The 19,688-nt window shown below is 38.3% G+C and overlaps 1 protein-coding gene across 1 annotated transcript; it reads left to right on the top strand.

The window, feature by feature from the left end:
* The first annotated feature begins 1,590 nt into the window (after positions 1-1,590).
* Samd9l (sterile alpha motif domain containing 9 like) lies at positions 1,591-16,809 on the top strand. The gene is made up of 3 exons (XM_090333120.1): positions 1,591-1,799; positions 11,132-11,333; positions 12,010-16,809. The coding sequence occupies exon 3, from the start codon at positions 12,031-12,033 to the stop codon at positions 16,795-16,797; it is 4,767 nt and encodes a 1,588-aa protein (XP_090189246.1). The 5' UTR covers positions 1,591-1,799; positions 11,132-11,333; positions 12,010-12,030; the 3' UTR covers positions 16,798-16,809.
* Positions 16,810-19,688: the final 2,879 nt, after the last annotated feature.

Raw genomic sequence — 19,688 nt, 5'->3', positions numbered from 1 at the left:
ACAACAAAAAAACAAATGTAATTAAACAATAGGAAAATTAGGTTGAGTTTGGATACTATGATTTTTTTTCTCTTTTTGGTTTATCCAGTATTTTAGTTTGAAATTAACTATTTTGTTTACAATGAGAAAAAAAACTATCTGCTTTCCTGGGCATAATTCATATTTTAAAATATTATCTACACTTAGTGTACACATCTTGATTAGCTTGGACATATGCATACTCTTGTGATACTATCATCATAATCAATTTACTGACCATCCATATCCTCCAGAAAAAAAAATGACATTTTGATTTTCAAAAGTTCAGTAGTGAGTCAGCAGGCTGAAGAATTTAGAGGAACTGTTTCATCCTGCCATAACAACATACCACCCAGGCAACAGGAAGTCACATAATCCTCGTTGTGAAAGCTGCAAGTCTGAAGTCAAGGTGTGGTCAGGTCATGGTTCCTCTTTCCCCCTCAGAACTGTGTCTCTGCTTTCAGATGCTGCCTGCTTCTTATATCTTCACACTAGGTTTTTCTCTAGAAGACACCTTATTTCAACTTTATTTTCCTGCTTAAACTTCCTTTACCTCCAGTTTATTTAGGGGGTGAGGAACCAAGGACAAGAGGAGAGTACAAGAATTGATGGAGAGTGAACAGGGTCAATAGAGTGAATAGTACTGTATGCCTGTGTGGAAATGTTACAATAAAATCCATTATTTTTGTAACAAAAAAAAGAGAATAAAAAAGAATCTTTCAAAAACTAAAAACAAAAGATTATCTGCAAGTATATTCATATTCTGAGGGCCTTAGCATAATGAATTTGAGACTTAATTGAACCCATAATAAACACTTAGATTAGACGAAAGTCTTTTTTGAAATTAAGCATTTGTGAAAAGACTTTTCAATTTCTTAGGTTATAAAGACAATGAATCTTTATAAATGCCACCCCTTCCATCTTTCTCCAAATCTCTATCAAGATTAGACCAAGATGATTTTTTTGGTCAGTGATGGGGCTCGAACTCAGGGCCTGAGTGCTGCCCTGAGCTCTATTACTCAAGGCTAGCACTCTAGCTCCACTTCTGGGTTTGTTTAGGGGTCTTTTTGTTTGTTTGTTTTGGGTCTTTTTTTTTTTTGGTGATGGATAATTGGAGATGAGTCTCATGAGCTTCCCTGTCCAGGCTGTCTTTGAATTGTGATCTTTAGCTCTCAGCCTCCTGAATAGCTGGATTTACAAGCACAAGCCACCCAATACCTGGCTTAGCCCAAGATTTTAATGGTATTTCTGGTATTTCTATTGTAGGTACTCCTTAGTTCTTAGTTCTTATGACTTCAAAACATACCTGATAAGCAATGTTTCACATTTTCTGGCAATGTTTTCTGATTTTATTCATTAATCTGTTATTTTTGTGGTACTAAGATTTCAACCTGAACCTCACACATGCTGGGCAAGCACTTTATCAATGATCTGCAATCCTACCCCTAAAAACTGTTAATATTTTCTGAAATTCAAGTAAATATCTTTTCAAGCAAAACCGAAACTCCCTGCCTTGTGCTTCCTCACCCTGCTTCTACAGCCCAAGCCCTCCCACAATTGGCCAGCTCACAGGGGAGACAGAAAGCAACCCGGCTTGGTGCCTTAGTTTAGTTTTTGTTGTTTTGTTTTGTTTTTTAACCTTTGTGTGTGTGTGTGTGTGTGTGTGTGTGTGTTTGAAAAGATCCAAGACTCATATGTCACTCAGCCATCCAAAAAGAAAAAAGAATAGATAGGTTAAAATGACAAGTCTCTGGTATTAAGAAGTTTCCAAGGAAATTCTGGTAAGTTCTTAAATAATTAAATGCTTTTTAAAAAAGTTTTTAAACCTGTTAACAGACAGCTATTTCTTAAACCTACAGCTATACTTTTCTCTATAAATATGTTTGACATGAATGATTACTTGTAAAAGTACTAAAGTAATGCTAACTATGAGTGAATACACCAACATTACATATATTTAACCTATTCACTTGAACATATATAACTGGTATTGACTTGTAAAAGCTTTGCTAAAAAGGAATGTAATTTAAGATGCTAAGAAGATTGCCAGTTGTGTTAGGTGGGTGATGGGAAAAGGGACAGAGGAGTAGGGCACAATGAACCACATATTTTAGCATGAAGGATTGTATCAGAGCCTGTAGTCTGCAAGATTTTGTCTCCTGTAGTATAAAGATGGTATTAAAAGTGTTGTTGTTCATCAAAGATAATGCTTTCCAGAGGCTAGCTATTGTTCTATTTAAATCTTTTATTCATAGCCATCTCATCCAGCAATCTACTTGAAAACTGTGTTTAAAAGTCAGACTACTTCAGGAAAACAAAACTAACTGGCTGGTATGTGGTTTCACTTCGTCAGATCCTGGTGGGAGGGTGTTTGAAGCCTTTCAGCGCTCCAGTACAGGAAAGAGTTCCTGTGCCAATAACTCTAAGAGCCCTTCAGAGCAGAGCCGCTTCTCAGGGCATAGAGATCTGGAGTGCTTCTGAGGAACCCCTGAAAGAGATGGACCCCTGTGCTTGCCCTCAAAAGCTTTGCTAACTGGGTTTGGGTTTTTTTTTTACTCAACACTAAAGAAAGAAAAGTGATTGTGGCATCCTGTACTCTTTAGTTAATAATTAACCTTGCTAATTTATATTCACACTTGTTGAAAAACAGGAAGCTTAAGGCCTCTAGGAAACCAAGAGTCATCTTAGGCAGTCTCATAATGTGTCCATAGCAACTTACATAGCTTCATCTTTTTATGATCAGATGATCTTAAAGTTCATATTGCTATGTTAGAGAGGACAGACTGATCTAAGGGTATTGTTATTGACATACTTTGAGAAGATACTATCACGTTTTCTAGTTAAAAGAAAAACAGACTCTAGATTTGGGGACTTTACAGTGTACCCATTTGAGAAGAATTATTATTTTTTGTGGGTCATGGGACTTGAACTCTGGGCCGGGGCACTGTCCCTGATCTCTTCAGCTCAAGGCTACCACACTACCCCTGTGCCTGCATGTTGGTCTCTGAGCTCTTTAGCTCAAGGCTACCACACTACCCCTGGAGCCACAGCCCCATGTTCCCTTTTTCTAGTTATTAATTGGAGATAAGAGTCACTCAGTCTTTAGTGTCCAGAATGGCTTTGAACCATGATCCTCAGATCTCAGCCTCCTGAGTATCTAGGATTACAGGTATGAGCCACCACACCCAGCAGAGAAGAATATTTCTGTCCCCTGGTGTCTACTGGCAAAATTTGCACAAAAGTGATATAGAGCTGCTTCCTTTTACAAGGTAAGTGTATGTTGCAGCATGTCCTACCCTAAACAGATATAGAATGAGTCACCGGCTACAGGAGGCCAAAGAGCAATTTCAAAAGGTGGGGTACTGGGTTCACAGAGAAAGTCCTGAAACGGTATTTCATTCTAGGTTGTTGGGTTCTCTGTGTTCACTGAGTATTACAAAAGAAAAATCTGGAGTCCACTCTCTCTTTTGGATAAACAGAGAGGGGTGATGTTAAATTGCTGGAAGAGGACAGTGGATAAAAAGTGTTTCAGGAGACTTGATCCAAGCGGGTCTGTGGGAAAGGGGAAGCCTTCAGCAGGAGAGAGCAACTTCTGGAATCAAAGTAGCAAGTCCTACAGCAGCCCTGAGAGCTGACTGAGGACCTGGTGTGGAGGGCTCCCCTCTCTCTTGATTTCATCATACAAAGGGATTGTGTGTAACCTGGCTGAGCACTGAGTGACACAGAATAAAGGTGAGATAATATGCTAAGAAAATTGTTATTTATTCACTTTCCTTTCCTCTTGATAAAGGTTCTTCTGCATTTTCATACCTAGTTGATAGAGTCTGGTATCAGTTCTGGTCTACCGAGTAACATAGTAAAGAGATTTCTCCAGATTTGGGGGTTCAGCTAGGTAAAATAACAACAGTAGTAGAAAAAGGAAGCTCTTTTTGCCTACAGCCATCACTAGCTTGAGGATTTTCAAATTTTCCATGTATTAACTACTTTAAGAAAGCATTATTCATTAAGCAATGTTTTTTCATTAAGAAGCATGCATATGCTTCATATAATAGGCATCATAAGATAGTAAACAAGAAATGTAGAAAAGCTCTTGTTCTAGTAGAGTGCACGAATTATAAATCAAAGTATGTAGATATTTGGTTATTCTAAATCCTCGGTAAACAAAAACTAAAGCCAGAAGAACAACAGGAAATGCTGGGCAATGCAAAGAGTATTGGTAGGTCTGACCAAGCATTGCCTCAATGGGAAGATGTATTTGATAGAGACTTCACAGAAGTGAGGAACAAAGCCTGAAGATTTTCAAGGATATTCCAGGGAGAAGAAGCATATATAGTGCCCCCAACAGAAGTCCACTCTGCCTGGGGTACAGAGTAGCATGGGAGCTAGGGGCTAGACCACACTCAGAAAGACTAAGGTGTAATAATAAAGATCTCAGGGTGCCAAGTCACATAGGAGCTGAAGTTCATTATAAAGAACTTGGTTTTTAATCTGAATCTGATGGAATACTACTACAGAGATCAAACAGACTATTACTATGATATTACATATATATACATATATAATACATGTCTGTAAAAATAACATAAAATGTAATACAATATATGACATAATATATAATAATATGTCATATTATATATATATTTATTTGTGTGTGTGTTTGTGTGTATGTGTGTATCAGTCCTGGGGCTTGAACGTGGGGCCCGGTCACTGTCCCTGAGCTTTTGTGGTCAAGGCTACCACTCTATCACTTGAGCCACATCTAGTGGTTTTCTGGTGGTTAACTGGATGTGAGAATCTCATGTACTTTCCTGCCCTGTCTAGCTTTAAACCATGATCCTCAGGTCTCAGCCTCTCAAGTACCTAGGATTACAAGCATGAGCCATCAGGGCATGGCTACTTATATATTTTTAAATGTAAAAGATCAACAATGGCAAAAGAGGAATCTATTCCTACAAGCTGGGAGAGATGGGATGGTCCTCGTACCAGGTGGAAATGCTGGCAGATTATCAGATGCTGGGTATAGCCAGCATAGCATATGCTCAACACTGAATACAGAATAGAGACAAAAAGTTTGCCTAAAATGTACTGTTGAATGCTTATTCACTTTATGAAAAGGATTTAAACATGAGAATGAGTACCCCTTTCACTATTTCAAGTTTTCTTCACATTTCAAAATATCTGGAATTAAAATTTAGGAGGGAAATCTATACCATGAATACTTTTTTTCTTATTTGATGGGTCATGGGACTTGAACTCTGGGCCTGGTTGCTGTCCCTGAGCAACCCTGAGCAAGGCCCTACCCTTGGAGCCACAGCCCCACTTCCGGTTTTCTAGTGATTAATTAGAGATAAGAGTCTCACGGACTTAAGTGCCTGGGCTGGCTTTGAACTGCGATACTTAGAGCTCAGCCTCCTGAGTCACTAGGATTACAGGTATTGAGTCATCGCACCCAGCTCATACATACTTTCTAAGCATCAGTCCAGTCAATGGCATTTTCATTTGCAGTGATATTGAGTTTTTGTCGTTGGTTTTCCCCCATTTGGTTGTTTCTTGATGTAAGACTCTCAGCAAATATCCTCTCCAGCACACTGAACAAGAATGACTCTTCTGTCTGTATCTCTGTTTCCACATTGACACACAGAATGTGACTTGCAAATTCTCAAGCAAATGTAACTAATCTAAAAGTTCCAGATTAGAGAGCCTCATAATGATGTACTTCAAGTTTCTAAACTATAAAGTAGAAGTTTTCAGAAGCTCTTGTAAGTTTCTAATCGTCTTACTTAGCCAACTCTTTCTAAAAGATATCTTTTAAAACTGATTCTAAAAGCTGAAGTAAATATTTGAAAATGAATATGCTTTTTATCCAAAAAGAAATACATTTAATTTTAAGAAAAACTTTCTCTGCCTCACCATGACTACAAACAGTGAACCAGACAATTTTAGAGTTTTGTTTCTCGAGTTCATATCATGACTCCAAGAAATAAAGGATATTAGAGTCAAAGCAGGCAGGAAATATATTTTGATGAATAACTTGATTCACATGAGAACTTAAAAGTCATTCTGTTTAGTTTAATGAAAAGATCACTATTTAGAAAAATGTTAAATAAACATAAGCTATTTCTTACAAAATATTTCTAATAAAGAATGAGAAATGAATGAAAATCTGTCAACATTTAAAACTAATTCTGATAGTGAAATTTCTTTTTTAAAATTATAATTTACTTTTTAAAAATAAAAGCTGTTAGACAGCATGGTAAGTACGTATAGATAGTATTTCTGAAGACCCAGGCAAAATGTAGACAAGCATACTGAACCAGAAAGAAAGCTATAGCCTACTACACACTCTGTCCAATATAATGTCAGATAATATCAACAGTTGTACATAATTAAAGAAAATCCTGCAACACTGACTCATCATTTTATTGAAGATTTTTCTTCACAAGTACTCTGTGCAGGTACTAGATAAAAGCAAAAACCTATGTAGAGGGAAAGTGCAGTTCAGGAACATGAAACTGTTTAGTTTCATCTCTGCCAAGGGGCAGAGCAGGGTAGGGTCTTCTGGGCTTCAGCCAGGCTGCTGGGGGCAAGGGTGACCCACACTGCTCAGCTGAGGCAGTGGCTAAGGTTTGGCATCCTGAGATCAGATGGCACCAGAGTCTATGACTCTATTCTGATCTTTCCTGCTCAACCCCTTAGGAAGAAAGTAGTCATTAGAGAACAGATCCTGAAAGTAAGTACTACTGAGCAAACTTGGAGCATCAGTGTTACTCAGTTTGCCTGAGGAGAAGGTGGAGGACAGATGCTCCCACCAGCTGTACATTGCTCATAATCAAATGTGGAGATTTCATATGAATTTCCTTTGAAGAAGCTGAATAAAGAGAGAAAAACAACCAAGACAACATGGTTCTCATCCAGTTCCCCTCTACTATGAACCGGAAGACAAGTTGGCTCAGAAATGGCCTAATTTAAATAACGTAATAGATTTCCTGATTACAATTCCTTCTACTTTATGCATACTACCTAGCTTCTTGCTAAACATCAGGGACTATTGTGTTTATATATATATATATATATATATATATATATATATATAATAGTTCAGGATTTAAGATTGAAGACATGGAAAGAGCCAAAGCATTATTAAAATTTTGGGTCCAAATCATTTGTCCCTTGAACCAAATGCACAGCTCCCGACAAATTCAGAGCAGAGTTCATGTAACACTGCAGTTAAAAGTGACAGCAAGCAAAATCAAGTGATATCTGCAACACCTAATAAGCAGTCTGATTATACAGCAGTGTGGTAGACCTATTTGAGAAACAGCATGGCAACTGGGTGGTTGCATTGAAGTGAGTAGGAACAATACGGCCATAAACATAAATATATGGTAGAAGATCACATAAGACTTTACTTAGGAACTTTAGCTTCCCTTCCAACAGAAACGAGAAGCCACTGGAAGATGTTGAGCAGATTGACATACCACTAATATTTGAACAGTCATGTTGGTGGCTAATTTGAAAATCAAATAAATAGGAGGTAGGGGGCAAAGCCAGAGTCAGAGATACTAGGTGATAAATTATTTAAAGAACTAAGGATAAAATGATGGCTTAGACCAGCAGGGTGGTAATAGAAAGGAAAGACATGATGGAATTGTAGGTGAGGTTGAAAGTATTTGCAGCTATATCAGATGTGAAATATCAAAGAAATGATCAGTCTAAGATGCCATCAAGGCTTTTGGGGCAGGGGAGCTTGCCTTAAACAGAGGGGAAGTTTCTTTTAGTTGATGAGATTATAGGGCTGGAAGGGCAGATTAGCAGGAGTTGGATTGTGGCCAGGACTGATGGTGTTTTATTGGAAGTCATGGGACCAGTAGACTATCTGTAAGTGCAAGATGAATAGATGTAGAGGAGAAACTCTAGCTAGAAAAGGAATACACAGAATAACCCCAAGAGATCCTCTTTAGACAATTAAAAGAAACCTGCACAGAAAACCAAGAAGTTCCATATTGGAATAGAAGGAAAGGCAGAGAATATGGTGACCCAAAAGTGTGAAAGGGTCACAGAAATGAGTACAATAACTTATTTCAAATGGACTTCTATGTCAAGCTATGTTTGGCTTTGCTTTGTTTTAAATCCATGCCAATTATAGTTTTAGTGGATTATTGAGATCAAAGCCTGATTGGAATAAGTTGTGTGTGTGTGTGTGTGTGTGTGTGTGTGTGTGTGTGTGTGTGTGTGTGTTCCTAGTGACAAGATGCTGGCTAATAACATTGACAACAGCCTTGTCTCCTAACAAGGCCATATTCTGACATACTAGAGGATGCTGAGAGAGACACAATCGAACTCAGCCATGATGATAAGGCTTGGGATGTGACCATAGGAATGGGTCATATTGAAATGTATAAAAACCTGTTGTTACAGTGGCACAAGCCTGTAATCTTTAGTACTTGGGAGGCAAAGGCAGGAGGATCTAAACTTCAAAGCCAGATCTTTCCTCAAAAGAAAAACAGTATAAAACTTAGGCACTCAGAAATTCTTAATTTATGAATCTTTTTTGCAGCACTGGGATGTGAACTCAGAGCTTTCTATTTACAAGGTCAGCACTCTTCCCATTCAGTCACACTTCTTTTTGTTCTAGTTACTTGTTTGTGTGTGCTGGGAAACTGGTGTTTGGAGTCAGGTCATGAGTGCTGTCCCTTAGCTTTTTCTCTCAGGACTGGTGCTCTACTACTGAGCCACAGTTTCATTTCCCTTCCACACTTTTAAGTTCCACTTGGTTGATTAATTAGAGATAAAAGTCTCACAGATTTTCCTTCCTGGGCTGTCTTTAAACTGCGATCCTCAGATCTCAGCCTCCTATAGATCTAGGATTACAGGCGTGAGCCATCACTGCCTGACTGTTCTCTGGTTATTTTTTAAATAACGTTCCATTTTTTGCCCAGATTAACATGGACCTCAATCTCCTGCGTATGCTTCAAGTACAAGCATGCACCACCATGTCCAGCTATGTTCTTTGAAGCAGGATCTTAAACATTTTTTGTCCCTGCTGGCTTTGAACCACAGTAGTTCCAATCTTTGCCTCCTGAGTAGTTTGGCTTACAAATAAAAGCCACTGGGATACAACTTAATGCCTGAAATACTTCAAGATTTAAAGTAATATTCTAGTCACATTTTTAATATCTCACATTAAATGAGAGTCATTACTTTTTAAATTCAGCTTTTTCTCCAAAATGATTTCTAGCATCAGAACTTTAACAACAGCCTATACTTTCACTTCTACCTGAAACTTGTAAACAGATAAGGCAGTGTTCCTCAGTCTAATCTGCAATGACACTTAGGGCCTCTGCAAAAGATTGGGAATGGAACTTCCAGGGTCTCAGGTGACTAAAGGTCTGCATCCCTCTGCCTACAGGGACTCGCAGGTAGGCCAAAACACTGGCTTTGGACCCAGAAAGTGCCACCTGCTACTGGAGTACACCTTAGACCTTTACCAAATACACCAGTGAAAGGACAGCCAGATAGACTATTGCTTACTCCTTTTCACTCTGTCTCCCAGGCCTTATCCCACACTGGCCTCCTGTCTACCTCCAGCGGCTTCCTTTCACTGTCACCTGCCCATTGTTCTTAGTGTCCTGCCAGAGATGTCCCCCTGCGCACACAGGCCAGCCCTACTCTGCTTCTTCTATCTTACACAAAACATATATATCACAATTTGTCATTTGCACTTTTTTGAGTGAGAACTTTTAAAAAATATATTTTCTAATGGACTATGAGTATCATGAAAGAAGTTTATGTCTGTTTTGGTTAGGAGTTATTTTTTTCTTGGCTGTGATGGTTGGTATATAAGAGGTACATACTAAATATTTGTTGAATGCATGAAAAATGACACTAAGGTCAGATTTACCTCTGATGGCTATATATATATATATATTACATATTATATGAATTATGACCTGTATCAATTGAAGTCAAGAGTAATTAAGAGAATTCAAGACACTAAACTGCCAAAAAAAATTTTATCAAGGCAAGTGGAAGCTAATATGACCAGAGCCTGGCAAACCATTCTGGTGTAAACACTGTATTCACACCATGACTAAGCCATGTAAGTTTCTTCTCTAGCCAATCACAAGACTGCAGGATAAAACCAACATTTCTCATTGGCTCCCTTTGTCTGACTTTGAGGAGATGATCTGGGTGAGTTTTTCAAGAAATGTTAAACATAGTTGTGTCTGGGCCACATTTACAATTTGACTGGTCTTTGGGTCTGGCTGGTTATCATGAGTTGTTTTTGTTCTGTGTTTTAGTGTGTGTGTGCGTGCGTGTGTGTGTGTGTGTGTGTGTGTGTGTGTTTGTGTGTGTGTGTGTGTGTGTGTGTGTGTATGTGTGTTCAAAGAAACCAGTTTCTTTACATTTTTTTTTATTTCAAAAGGTGCAAATCTTAGGTAGGCACCAGTGGCTCATACTTGTAATCCTAGATATCTCAGGAGCCTCAGATCTGAGGGTCATGGTTTGAAACATGCTGAGGAAGGAAAGTCCATTAGACTCTATCTCCAAGTAACTATTGGAAAAGCTGGAAGTGGAGCTGTGGTTCAAGTGACTAAGCACTAGCTGTGAGCAAAAGAAACTCAGGGAGAGGGCCAAGAGTTTGGCCTAGTGGTAGAGTGCTTGCCTAGCATGCACAAAGACTCTAGTTTGATTCCTTGGTACCACATACATAGAAAAAAGCTGGAAGTGGTACCGAGGCTCAAGTGGTAGAGCTCTGGCCTTGAGAAAGTCCAAGAACAGTGCTTAGGTCCTGAGCTCAAGCCCAGAACTGGCAGAAAGAAAGAAGGAAGGAAAGAAAAAAGAAAGAAATTAATTCAGGGAGAGTACAAGAAAGAAAGAAAGAAATTCAGAGAGAGTACAGAGGCCCTGATTTCAAGCCCTAGGAGCAGCATAAATAAATAAATAAATAATTGCAAAACTATTGCCATTTCCTCTTTTTATGATTTATCTTGATACTTATCCAAATGTGTTATTTTTAAACTTTCCACTTATTAAAATGCTCTCATTTTCTTGGTTTCCCCCTTTAACCAATACTAATGGATTTTTTTTTATTTTTGCTATAAATCAATAGGTCCAATACGTATGAGAATTTACATTTTACGTGAGTTTCCAATTGATGCTTCTGCTGTTGCTGGAGTCTGGAGACCACACCTTGAGAACCACTGCCCAGGACTTTATCTGCATAATGGAATCACCCAGAAATATGATTTCAGGGACTAAGGCCTGAAAATACCATCCTTAAGTTCCTTCAACCAATTACTTTGGAGTCTCAGGTATATAATTCTTCTGTTTATCCAAGATTGAGAATATCTTCATTAAGCATCTCAATTGCAATTTAGCAGAGTCTTTATCAATCTCATATCAATAATTCACGTGCAAGTGGTTCTAACACTGAAATAAAACTCATATCATATTTCCTGTGTTTTCAGGTACAGAAAAACAACTTTTTTTGTTGTTTGATTTATTGGTCGAGACATAATCTTTTTTTGCAGGGGGGGGCAGTCCTGGTCTTGAATATTTAATCATTGTCTCTGTCACTATATAACAAAAATAGCCAGCTACCAAGATATGAACAGGTCTCCTTTACCTACTTAGCCCCTACCTTCATTTATCTAGTTCTAAAATTTATTTGCTATTTGTTTCTACTTTTAAATTATGAAAACTCAACTTCCACCAAATTAAGACTGAAAAAAGGAAAATTATCGTAAGTATAAAAAATATATGTCTCCTAATTAGAAGGCACTACTTATATCATAAAGTGCAATCACTTGGGAAAAGAAGACATTAATTAAGACTATGAAACTGTTAAGAGTTAGAATCATGCAGATTTAGCCTTGAGAAATAGTTTCCTAAATTATATGAATGAGATAATATACATAATGACTAAGTGATTTCAATAATAAAGTATAATGCTAAAATTCTTAACTGCATTACTTTTTTTTCCTCAAGGAATAAATTTAAAGCTTTGATATGGATGAACAAGTAAATCTACCTGAAAGTATCCAAGACTGGACCAAAGAGCATGTTAAAAAATGGGTAACTGAAGACCTTAAGATTGATGAGAAATATGGGCAAAAGTTATTCAATGAAGAAGTGACAGGGTTAGTTCTTCAGGAGTTAACTGAAAAGGATCTTAAAGAAATGGGGCTACCACGTGGCCCATCACTTCTGATAAAACGAGCCTATGACAAATTGAACAATAGTTCCCCAGAAAGTACCAACCCAAATTCCAGACAGTTAGCTGATACAAAATCCTCCAAAAAAGAACAGCAAACCAAGTCAAAGCAGACAAAAAATGAGGAAAAATCCATGTCATCCAATAATGAACATGACTTCAGAGAGATCAGTGATACAAAAGAACAAGAATCATGCCTCATGAAAGAAAATACAGTAAGCGAAGGAACCACTAAAATTGACAAGGATAGGGGTACACCAAAAGCTCAACAGTTTACTTGCATGCCATATCCATTTGATTGTTTCCATGACAGCCAACGTTACATAGAACATTACATTCTACAACCTGAAACAGGACCGCTCAATCTCATTGACCCCATACATGAGTTCAAAGCTCTCACAAACATAGAAATGGCCACAGAAGAGGATGTCAAGATGAAATTTACCAATGAAGTCTTCCGATTTGCCTCCGCTTGTTTGAATTCACGCACGAATGGAACCATCCATTTTGGAGTCAAGGACAGACCCCATGGAGAAATTGTTGGTGTGAAAGTCACCAATAAGGGTACTTTCATTGACCACTTTAATGTAATGATCAAAAAATATTTTGAAGAGAGTGAGATCAAGGAAGCCAAGAAGTGTATTCGGCAGCCAAGGTTTGTAGATGTCCTTTTGCAGAACAATACACTATCCGACAGATTTGTCATTGAAGTGGATATTATTCCCAAACATTCAATATGTAAAGAAAAGTATTTTTACATTAAGATGCAGAATTATATAGAAAAAACATGGAAACAAGACCAAAATTATTCACTATATGTGAGAGAAGGGGCTGGTTGTAAGAACATTCTAGCCAACGCCAAGCAACGTGATATAGATTTCAAAGCATTTCAAGAAAATCTGAAGTCATTGGTAGCATCTAGAAAAGAAGCTGAAGAAGAATATGGGATAAAAGCAGTGAAGAAGGAGAGTGAAGGACTAAAGTTGGTTAAACTTCTCATTGGAAACCGAGACTCACTGGATAACTCCTACTATGACTCATACATTCTTGTAACCAATAAATGCCATCCAAGTCAAACAAATCACCTAGATTTTCTAAAGGAAATTAAATGGTTTGCTGTGTTAGAGTTTGATCCTGAATCTCTGATGAAGGGAGTTGTTAGAGCTTACAGAGAAAGCCGAATTGCAAACCTTCACTTTCCATATCAATATGAAGAAAAGGTGACCACGATGAGAGAGAAAATTGAAACTCTGAAACTTTTTGAGCAGCCCAGCTGGATCTTCTGCAATGGCAGATGTGATCTGCCAGATGAATCATGTAAACCTCTTGAACCACATTTGTGGCAGAGAGAGAGAGCTTATGGAGTAACAAAATTGATTTCCTTTCTCACAGATAAAAATCTCATGACAAGAGGGAAGTTTTTGGTGGTGTTTCTCTTACTCTCTTCAGTGGAAAGCCCAGGAGATCCATTTGCTGAAGCATTCTGTGCTTTCTATCGTGCTCTCAATGGACTGGAAAACATGTTGTGTATCTGTGTCAATCCACAGATTTACCAACGGTGGAAAGATTTGCTACAAATACAACTGAAAATTGGAGATGAGTTGGAAAATCATAGCATCTCCACTTTAAATTTAGAGCTTGTGAACTGTACAATCCTTAAATTGAAATCAGTGACTCAGTCATCAATAAGGTTTTTACCCTCTCAAGGTAATTCTTTGGTTATCCTAGAGAAAATGGCAGATGATACCTTGACTGCACTGGAGATTCTCTGTGAAAATGAGTGTAGAGACACAAACATAGAGAAAGATGAGTCTAAATTCTTAGAATTTAAGAAGTCAAAAGAAGAACACTTTTATCGAGGTGGCAAAGTATCTTGGTGGAACTTCTATTTTTCTTCTCAAAACTATTCTTCAGCTTTCGTGAGAAGGGATGGTTATGAAAATCTTATGGATTTAATACAATGCTGCGCAGAATCTCCCAAACCAATATTTGCCAAAATCATCAACCTTTACCACCACCCAGGCTGTGGAGGTACGACACTGGCTATGCATGTTCTCTGGGACCTAAAGAAAAAGTACAGATGTGCTGTGCTAAAAAACAAGGCAACCGATTTCATAGAAATTGGAGAACAAGTAAGCAAACTGATCACCTATAAGGTCACCAATCACCAGGATTATATCCCTGTTCTTCTCCTTGTGGATGACTTTGAAGAACAGGAAAATATCTACATTCTACAGAATACCATTCATTCCTTTTTAGCTGAGACTGGCTTGCACTATGAAAAAACATTGGTAATTATCTTAAACTGCATGAGATCCCAGAATCCTGAAGAGAGTGCAAAATTGGCAGATAGTATTTCACTTAAATACCAACTTTCTTCCAAAGAACAAAGAGCTTTTGAGGCCAAGTTGGAGGAGATTGAAAAGGAGCACAAGAACTGTGAGAATTTTTATTCCTTCATGATTTTGAAAGGCAATTTTGATGAAACCTATATAGAAAACGTGGTGAGGAACATCCTGAAAGAACAGAATGTTGACAGCAAGGAAGCCGATCTCATTTCCTTCCTGGCTTTACTGAACTCTTATGTTACTGATTCTACAATTTCACTATCACAGTGTGAAATATTTTTGGGATTCACTCACACTAGCACACCTTGGAAGCCGGAAAGTCTAGAAGACCGGATGGGCACCTATTCTACACTTCTAATCACAACAGAAGTTTCAGAGTATGGGAGATATACAGGTGTGCGTATCATTCACCCTCTGATCGCCATCTACTGTCTAAAAGAACTAGAAAAAAGCTATCACATGGATAAATGTCAAATTGCACTGAAGATTCTAAAGGAGGATTTATTCTATGATTCTGGAATAGGACGAGACAAATTCCAGCATGATGTGCAAACTCTTCTGCTTACAAGACAGCGCAAGGAGTATGGGGCTGAAACAGACACGCTGTTTTCCCCATTAATTGAAACTTTGCAGAATAAAGAAACAGAAGAAGTCTTGAAGGCAGGAAGCCTTCGATTCCCACAAAATGCTTTCATTTGCCAAGCCTTAGCAAGACACTTCTACATTAAGGAAAAGAATTTTAACACTGCTCTGCACTGGGCAAATTTAGCCAAAAAGAGAGCACCTAAAAATTCCTATATCTCAGATACACTCGGTCAAGTCTACAAAAGTGAGATCAAGTGGTGGCTGGATAAAAACAAAAACTGCAGGAACATTACTGTTAATGATCTTACATATCTCCTAACAGTTGCAGAAAAGGCTTCAAAAGCTTTCAAAGAATCTCAACAGCAAACAGATAGTAAAGACTATGAAATTGAAGTCTGGTCACCACAGAAATCCAAGAGAAAATATGATGTGTACAATACTGCTGGTTTCTTGGGTGAAATAGAAGTTGGTCTTGACACTGTCCAGATTCTTCAGCTCAGTCCCTTTTTCCACAAAGATAATGAACTGTCAAAAAAAGCTATGGTCGAATTTTTGTCTGGAAAGGGAAATATTCCTCCCGATCCAAAAAATGAGTATTATTTGGCACTCAGCAAGTTCACACCTCACCTGAAAAGTTTACAAGCAGATTTGAAAAGGTGCTTTGACTTTTTCATTGATTACATGGTCCTTCTAAAAATGAGGAATACCCAAAAAGAGCTGATGGAAATCATAGTGGGCAAGAAAGTCAGCCGTTGTTTCAAGAAATACACAGAACTTTTCTGCCATTTGGATTCAGGTTTAGTACAGGGCAGAGAGAGTCAGTTACTCTTAGAAGAAAATTGTAGGAAAACACTAGAAGCTTTGAGAGCAGATAGGTTTTCTGGACTCTTGGAATACCTTAATCCAAATCACAAAGAGGCTGCTAGTGTCATGGAAAATATAGTGAAAGAGTACACCTTCCTATTGCACCAAAACCCAAATAGACGACTGACAAAGGAGAAACAAAATTTCATTTTGGCAAACATCATTCTCAGTTGTCTAAAACCCACCTCCAAGTTCATTCAACCATTTCATGTGCTCAAAAAACAGCTCCGAGAGGTCTTACAACTTGTAGAACTAAATCATCCACATCCATTTCCTTACTTCCTAGCTTGCCTTCTATTCTGGCCAGAAAACCAAGAGCTAGATCAAGATTCTAAACTAATGGAAAAGTATGTGTCATCCTTGAACCGATCCTTCAGGGGGCAGTACAGGCGCATGTGCAGGTCCAAGCAGGCAAGCACGCTTTTCTATCTGGGGAAGATGAAAGGTCTCAACAGTCTTGTTCACAAGGCCGAAATAGAACAGTACTTCAGTAAAGTACAAAATACAAATTCGCTCTGGCAGAGTGGCGATGTATGGAAAAAAAAAGAAGTCAAAGACCTCTTGTGTCGGCTCACTGGTCAAGCTGAAGGAAAGCTAATCTGTATAGAATATGGAACAAAGGAAAAAATTAAAATTCCAGTGACTTCTGTGTATTCAGGCCTACTCAGGAGTGGGAGAAACATAGAAAGAGTGTCCTTTTACCTAGGATTTTCCATTGAAGGCCCTCTGGCATATGATATAGAAATCATTAAAGAAGATATTTGAAGCCAGGTGCCAGTGGCTAGCTACTCCTAGCTACTCAGGAGGCTGAGATCTGAGGATCATGAAGCCAACCAGGGCAAGAAAGTCTGTGAGATTCTTATCTCCGAATAATCACCAGAAAACCAAGTGAAGCTATGGCTCAAAGTGATAGAGCCCTAACCTTATGCAGAAGAGTTCAGAGACAGCAAAAAAAAAAAAAAAGACAAGATGATAAATGAATTCAAATAACTTTATTCATATTCATATTCAAGTACAAGATCGCACTTCTCTCTACCCCCACAGCATCTGGATGACATTATTGCTTAACTCCAATCACAGATATTAGTTGTTTTTTTTCTCTCTCTCCTCTCTCTCTCTCTCTCTCTCTCTCTCTCTTTCTCTCTCTCTGAATATATTGAAATCCTTTCTAGGACGTGAAATGCGTCTACATCACAGAGGAGGGCATACAATAGAGTTCATCCTTTACTATTTTGTATTTGTTATTTCAACTAGCATCTAAGAAGTTTCAACTGATATCCACTGGTCATGTCATAACTGATTAAAAAATCAATAAAATGTGCTTTCAATGAACTTTTCTGAATGTTATCCTCATTTTGGACTAAATTAAGTAAAGAATATTGAGGAGAGAGCTCCTCCTGAGCATCTTTTACCTCAGCCACAGAAGCACTCTCAGATCCATTTACCTCATCTTGGCATCCATAAAAAGTTCTGTAAAAGCAGTGGGTATGGTGGTGTTACCCACCTATCATCCAAGCACTCAGGAGGCAGGATGGTTCTATGTTTGGAGCCACTCTGGGCTATGAAGCAAGACTGCATTTCAAGAGTTGGGGGAAATGTATAAAACTTTTTCACACTACATTTAACTTTTCCCAGCACATGTATGTGCCTAGACTATAGACACATGAAGAAATGCTCCACATCTCTGGCCATAAAAGAAATGCAAATCAAAACAACTCTAAGATTCCACCTCACTCCAGTTAGAATGGCCAGGATCCAGAAATCTAATAACAACAGATGCTGGAGGGGAAATGGGGACCAAGACAGATGCTACTACACTGTTGGTGGGAGTGCAAACTCATTCAACCACTATGGAAAGCAATATGGCAGTTCCTCAAAAGACTAAACATAGAACTCCCCTGTGACCCAGCAATTCCACTACTTGGCATTTACCCAATCATCCAGAAAAAAGGACATACCAAATCCACTAGCACAATGATGTTCATTGCAGCACTATTTACCATAGCAAAGATATGGAACCAACCCAGATGCCCCTCAGTTGATGAGTGAACCAACAAGATGTGTTATTTATACACAATGGAATTCTATGCTGCTGTCAGAAAGAATGACATTGCCCCATTTGTAAGGAAATAGACTTAGAAAAAAACATATTAAGTGAAATAAGCCAGACTCAAGGGAACATAGGCTCAACAGTTTCCCTCATTTGTCATAATCAGTAGAAACCTTGGGCACTCCTAGCAGAGATTTACAATAGAGCAAAACCTAGATACATAAGGCCATATAGAATAAATGAAAGGACCTCCAGGACATAGAAACAAAAGACATATAATGAGTGATTGTTGTCCTTAATGTAATATGTTATCTCTCACCTCTTTTGCTGTCCCTTGTTTATCTCATATTGTTACAGTATTTCACCTGGTTATCTGATATATTGTATATATGCATATTTGGTTATTTGAAGTTGGATGGGGAAGGGAGGAAAGCAAGATGAGGGGTGGGGAGGGGGGAGGGAAATGGGGACCAAGACATGAGAAAGGGTATCAATGTATGTGAAGTAATGTACCTTCTATCTGGTGAAACCATTAAGGCTATGTTCCTTTGAGTCTGGCTTACTTCACTTAATATGATTTTTTCTAAGTCTTTCCATTTCCTTACAAATGGGGCAATTATTCACTGATATTTTAAAGCACTTATGTCTAACAATTCAACCTTGGCTTTCACAGTTTTATTTACTCCTCTTTTCCAAACTCACATGTGGAAAGTAGTATTGTGGAGGGCTCACCACACACACACACACACACACATACACACACACACACACACACTTTATGAAGGCTTGTCGGGTGAAAGATAGCAAAGGCCAAGTGGAATGAGGAAATAAGGACCATGATTCCAGAAAGAGAAAACCAATAACAAGGCCCTTGAAAAAGGAGACAGCCAATCAAAGGTCATGCAAACCAAGGTATAAAAGTTATATTCAATCTTTCCTTGTGGTAATTATACTCCCTGTACTAGTGTCGAGCTGTTTCCCTTTGACAGCAACCTAATAAAGCTTTCATTTTCCTGCTTCTCCTGCTTTCCCACTATGCTGCACCTTAATTCTTTCATCATCCTGTAGCTTTGAAATCCTCTTCATACTTTGGAAATAGAATATTATTCCTGATTAGTATATCTCAGTCTATTTTCTATTTTAACACAGTACCACAGATTGGGTAAGTTATGAAAAAGAGGTTTACTTGAGGCTCGTGGTTCTGATCCAAGGTCAAGTGACCTAATCTGGTAGCTTTATGTTAGCAGTGCCCTGAATGTATCATATCATAGGATAAGTAGCAAGGAATATCACAGATCTAGCATAGGCCCACTATACAAATGAGCCAAACATATACAGTGGAACAAACACAATCTATTCAATTATTGGTGCTGGCAAAACTGGGCAGCCACATGCAGAAAACTAAAAATTGACCCTACCCTTTTGCCATGCACAAGCATTAACTCAAAGTGGATCAAAGACCTCAACATCAGACCGGAAACCGTGAAACTGATACATGATAAAGTAGGAGAGACACTGGAACTCACAGGCACAGGCAAAAGATTCCTAAACAGAATCCCAGGGTCACAACAGATTGGAGAGAGACTCGATAAATGGGACTACCTAA

Source organism: Megascapheus bottae, chromosome 5, assembly GCF_031878675.1.
Source record: "Megascapheus bottae isolate mThoBot1 chromosome 5, mThoBot2.hap1, whole genome shotgun sequence".
NCBI lineage: Eukaryota > Metazoa > Chordata > Mammalia > Rodentia > Geomyidae > Megascapheus > Megascapheus bottae.
This window is presented reverse-complemented; position numbering and strand designations above follow the sequence as displayed.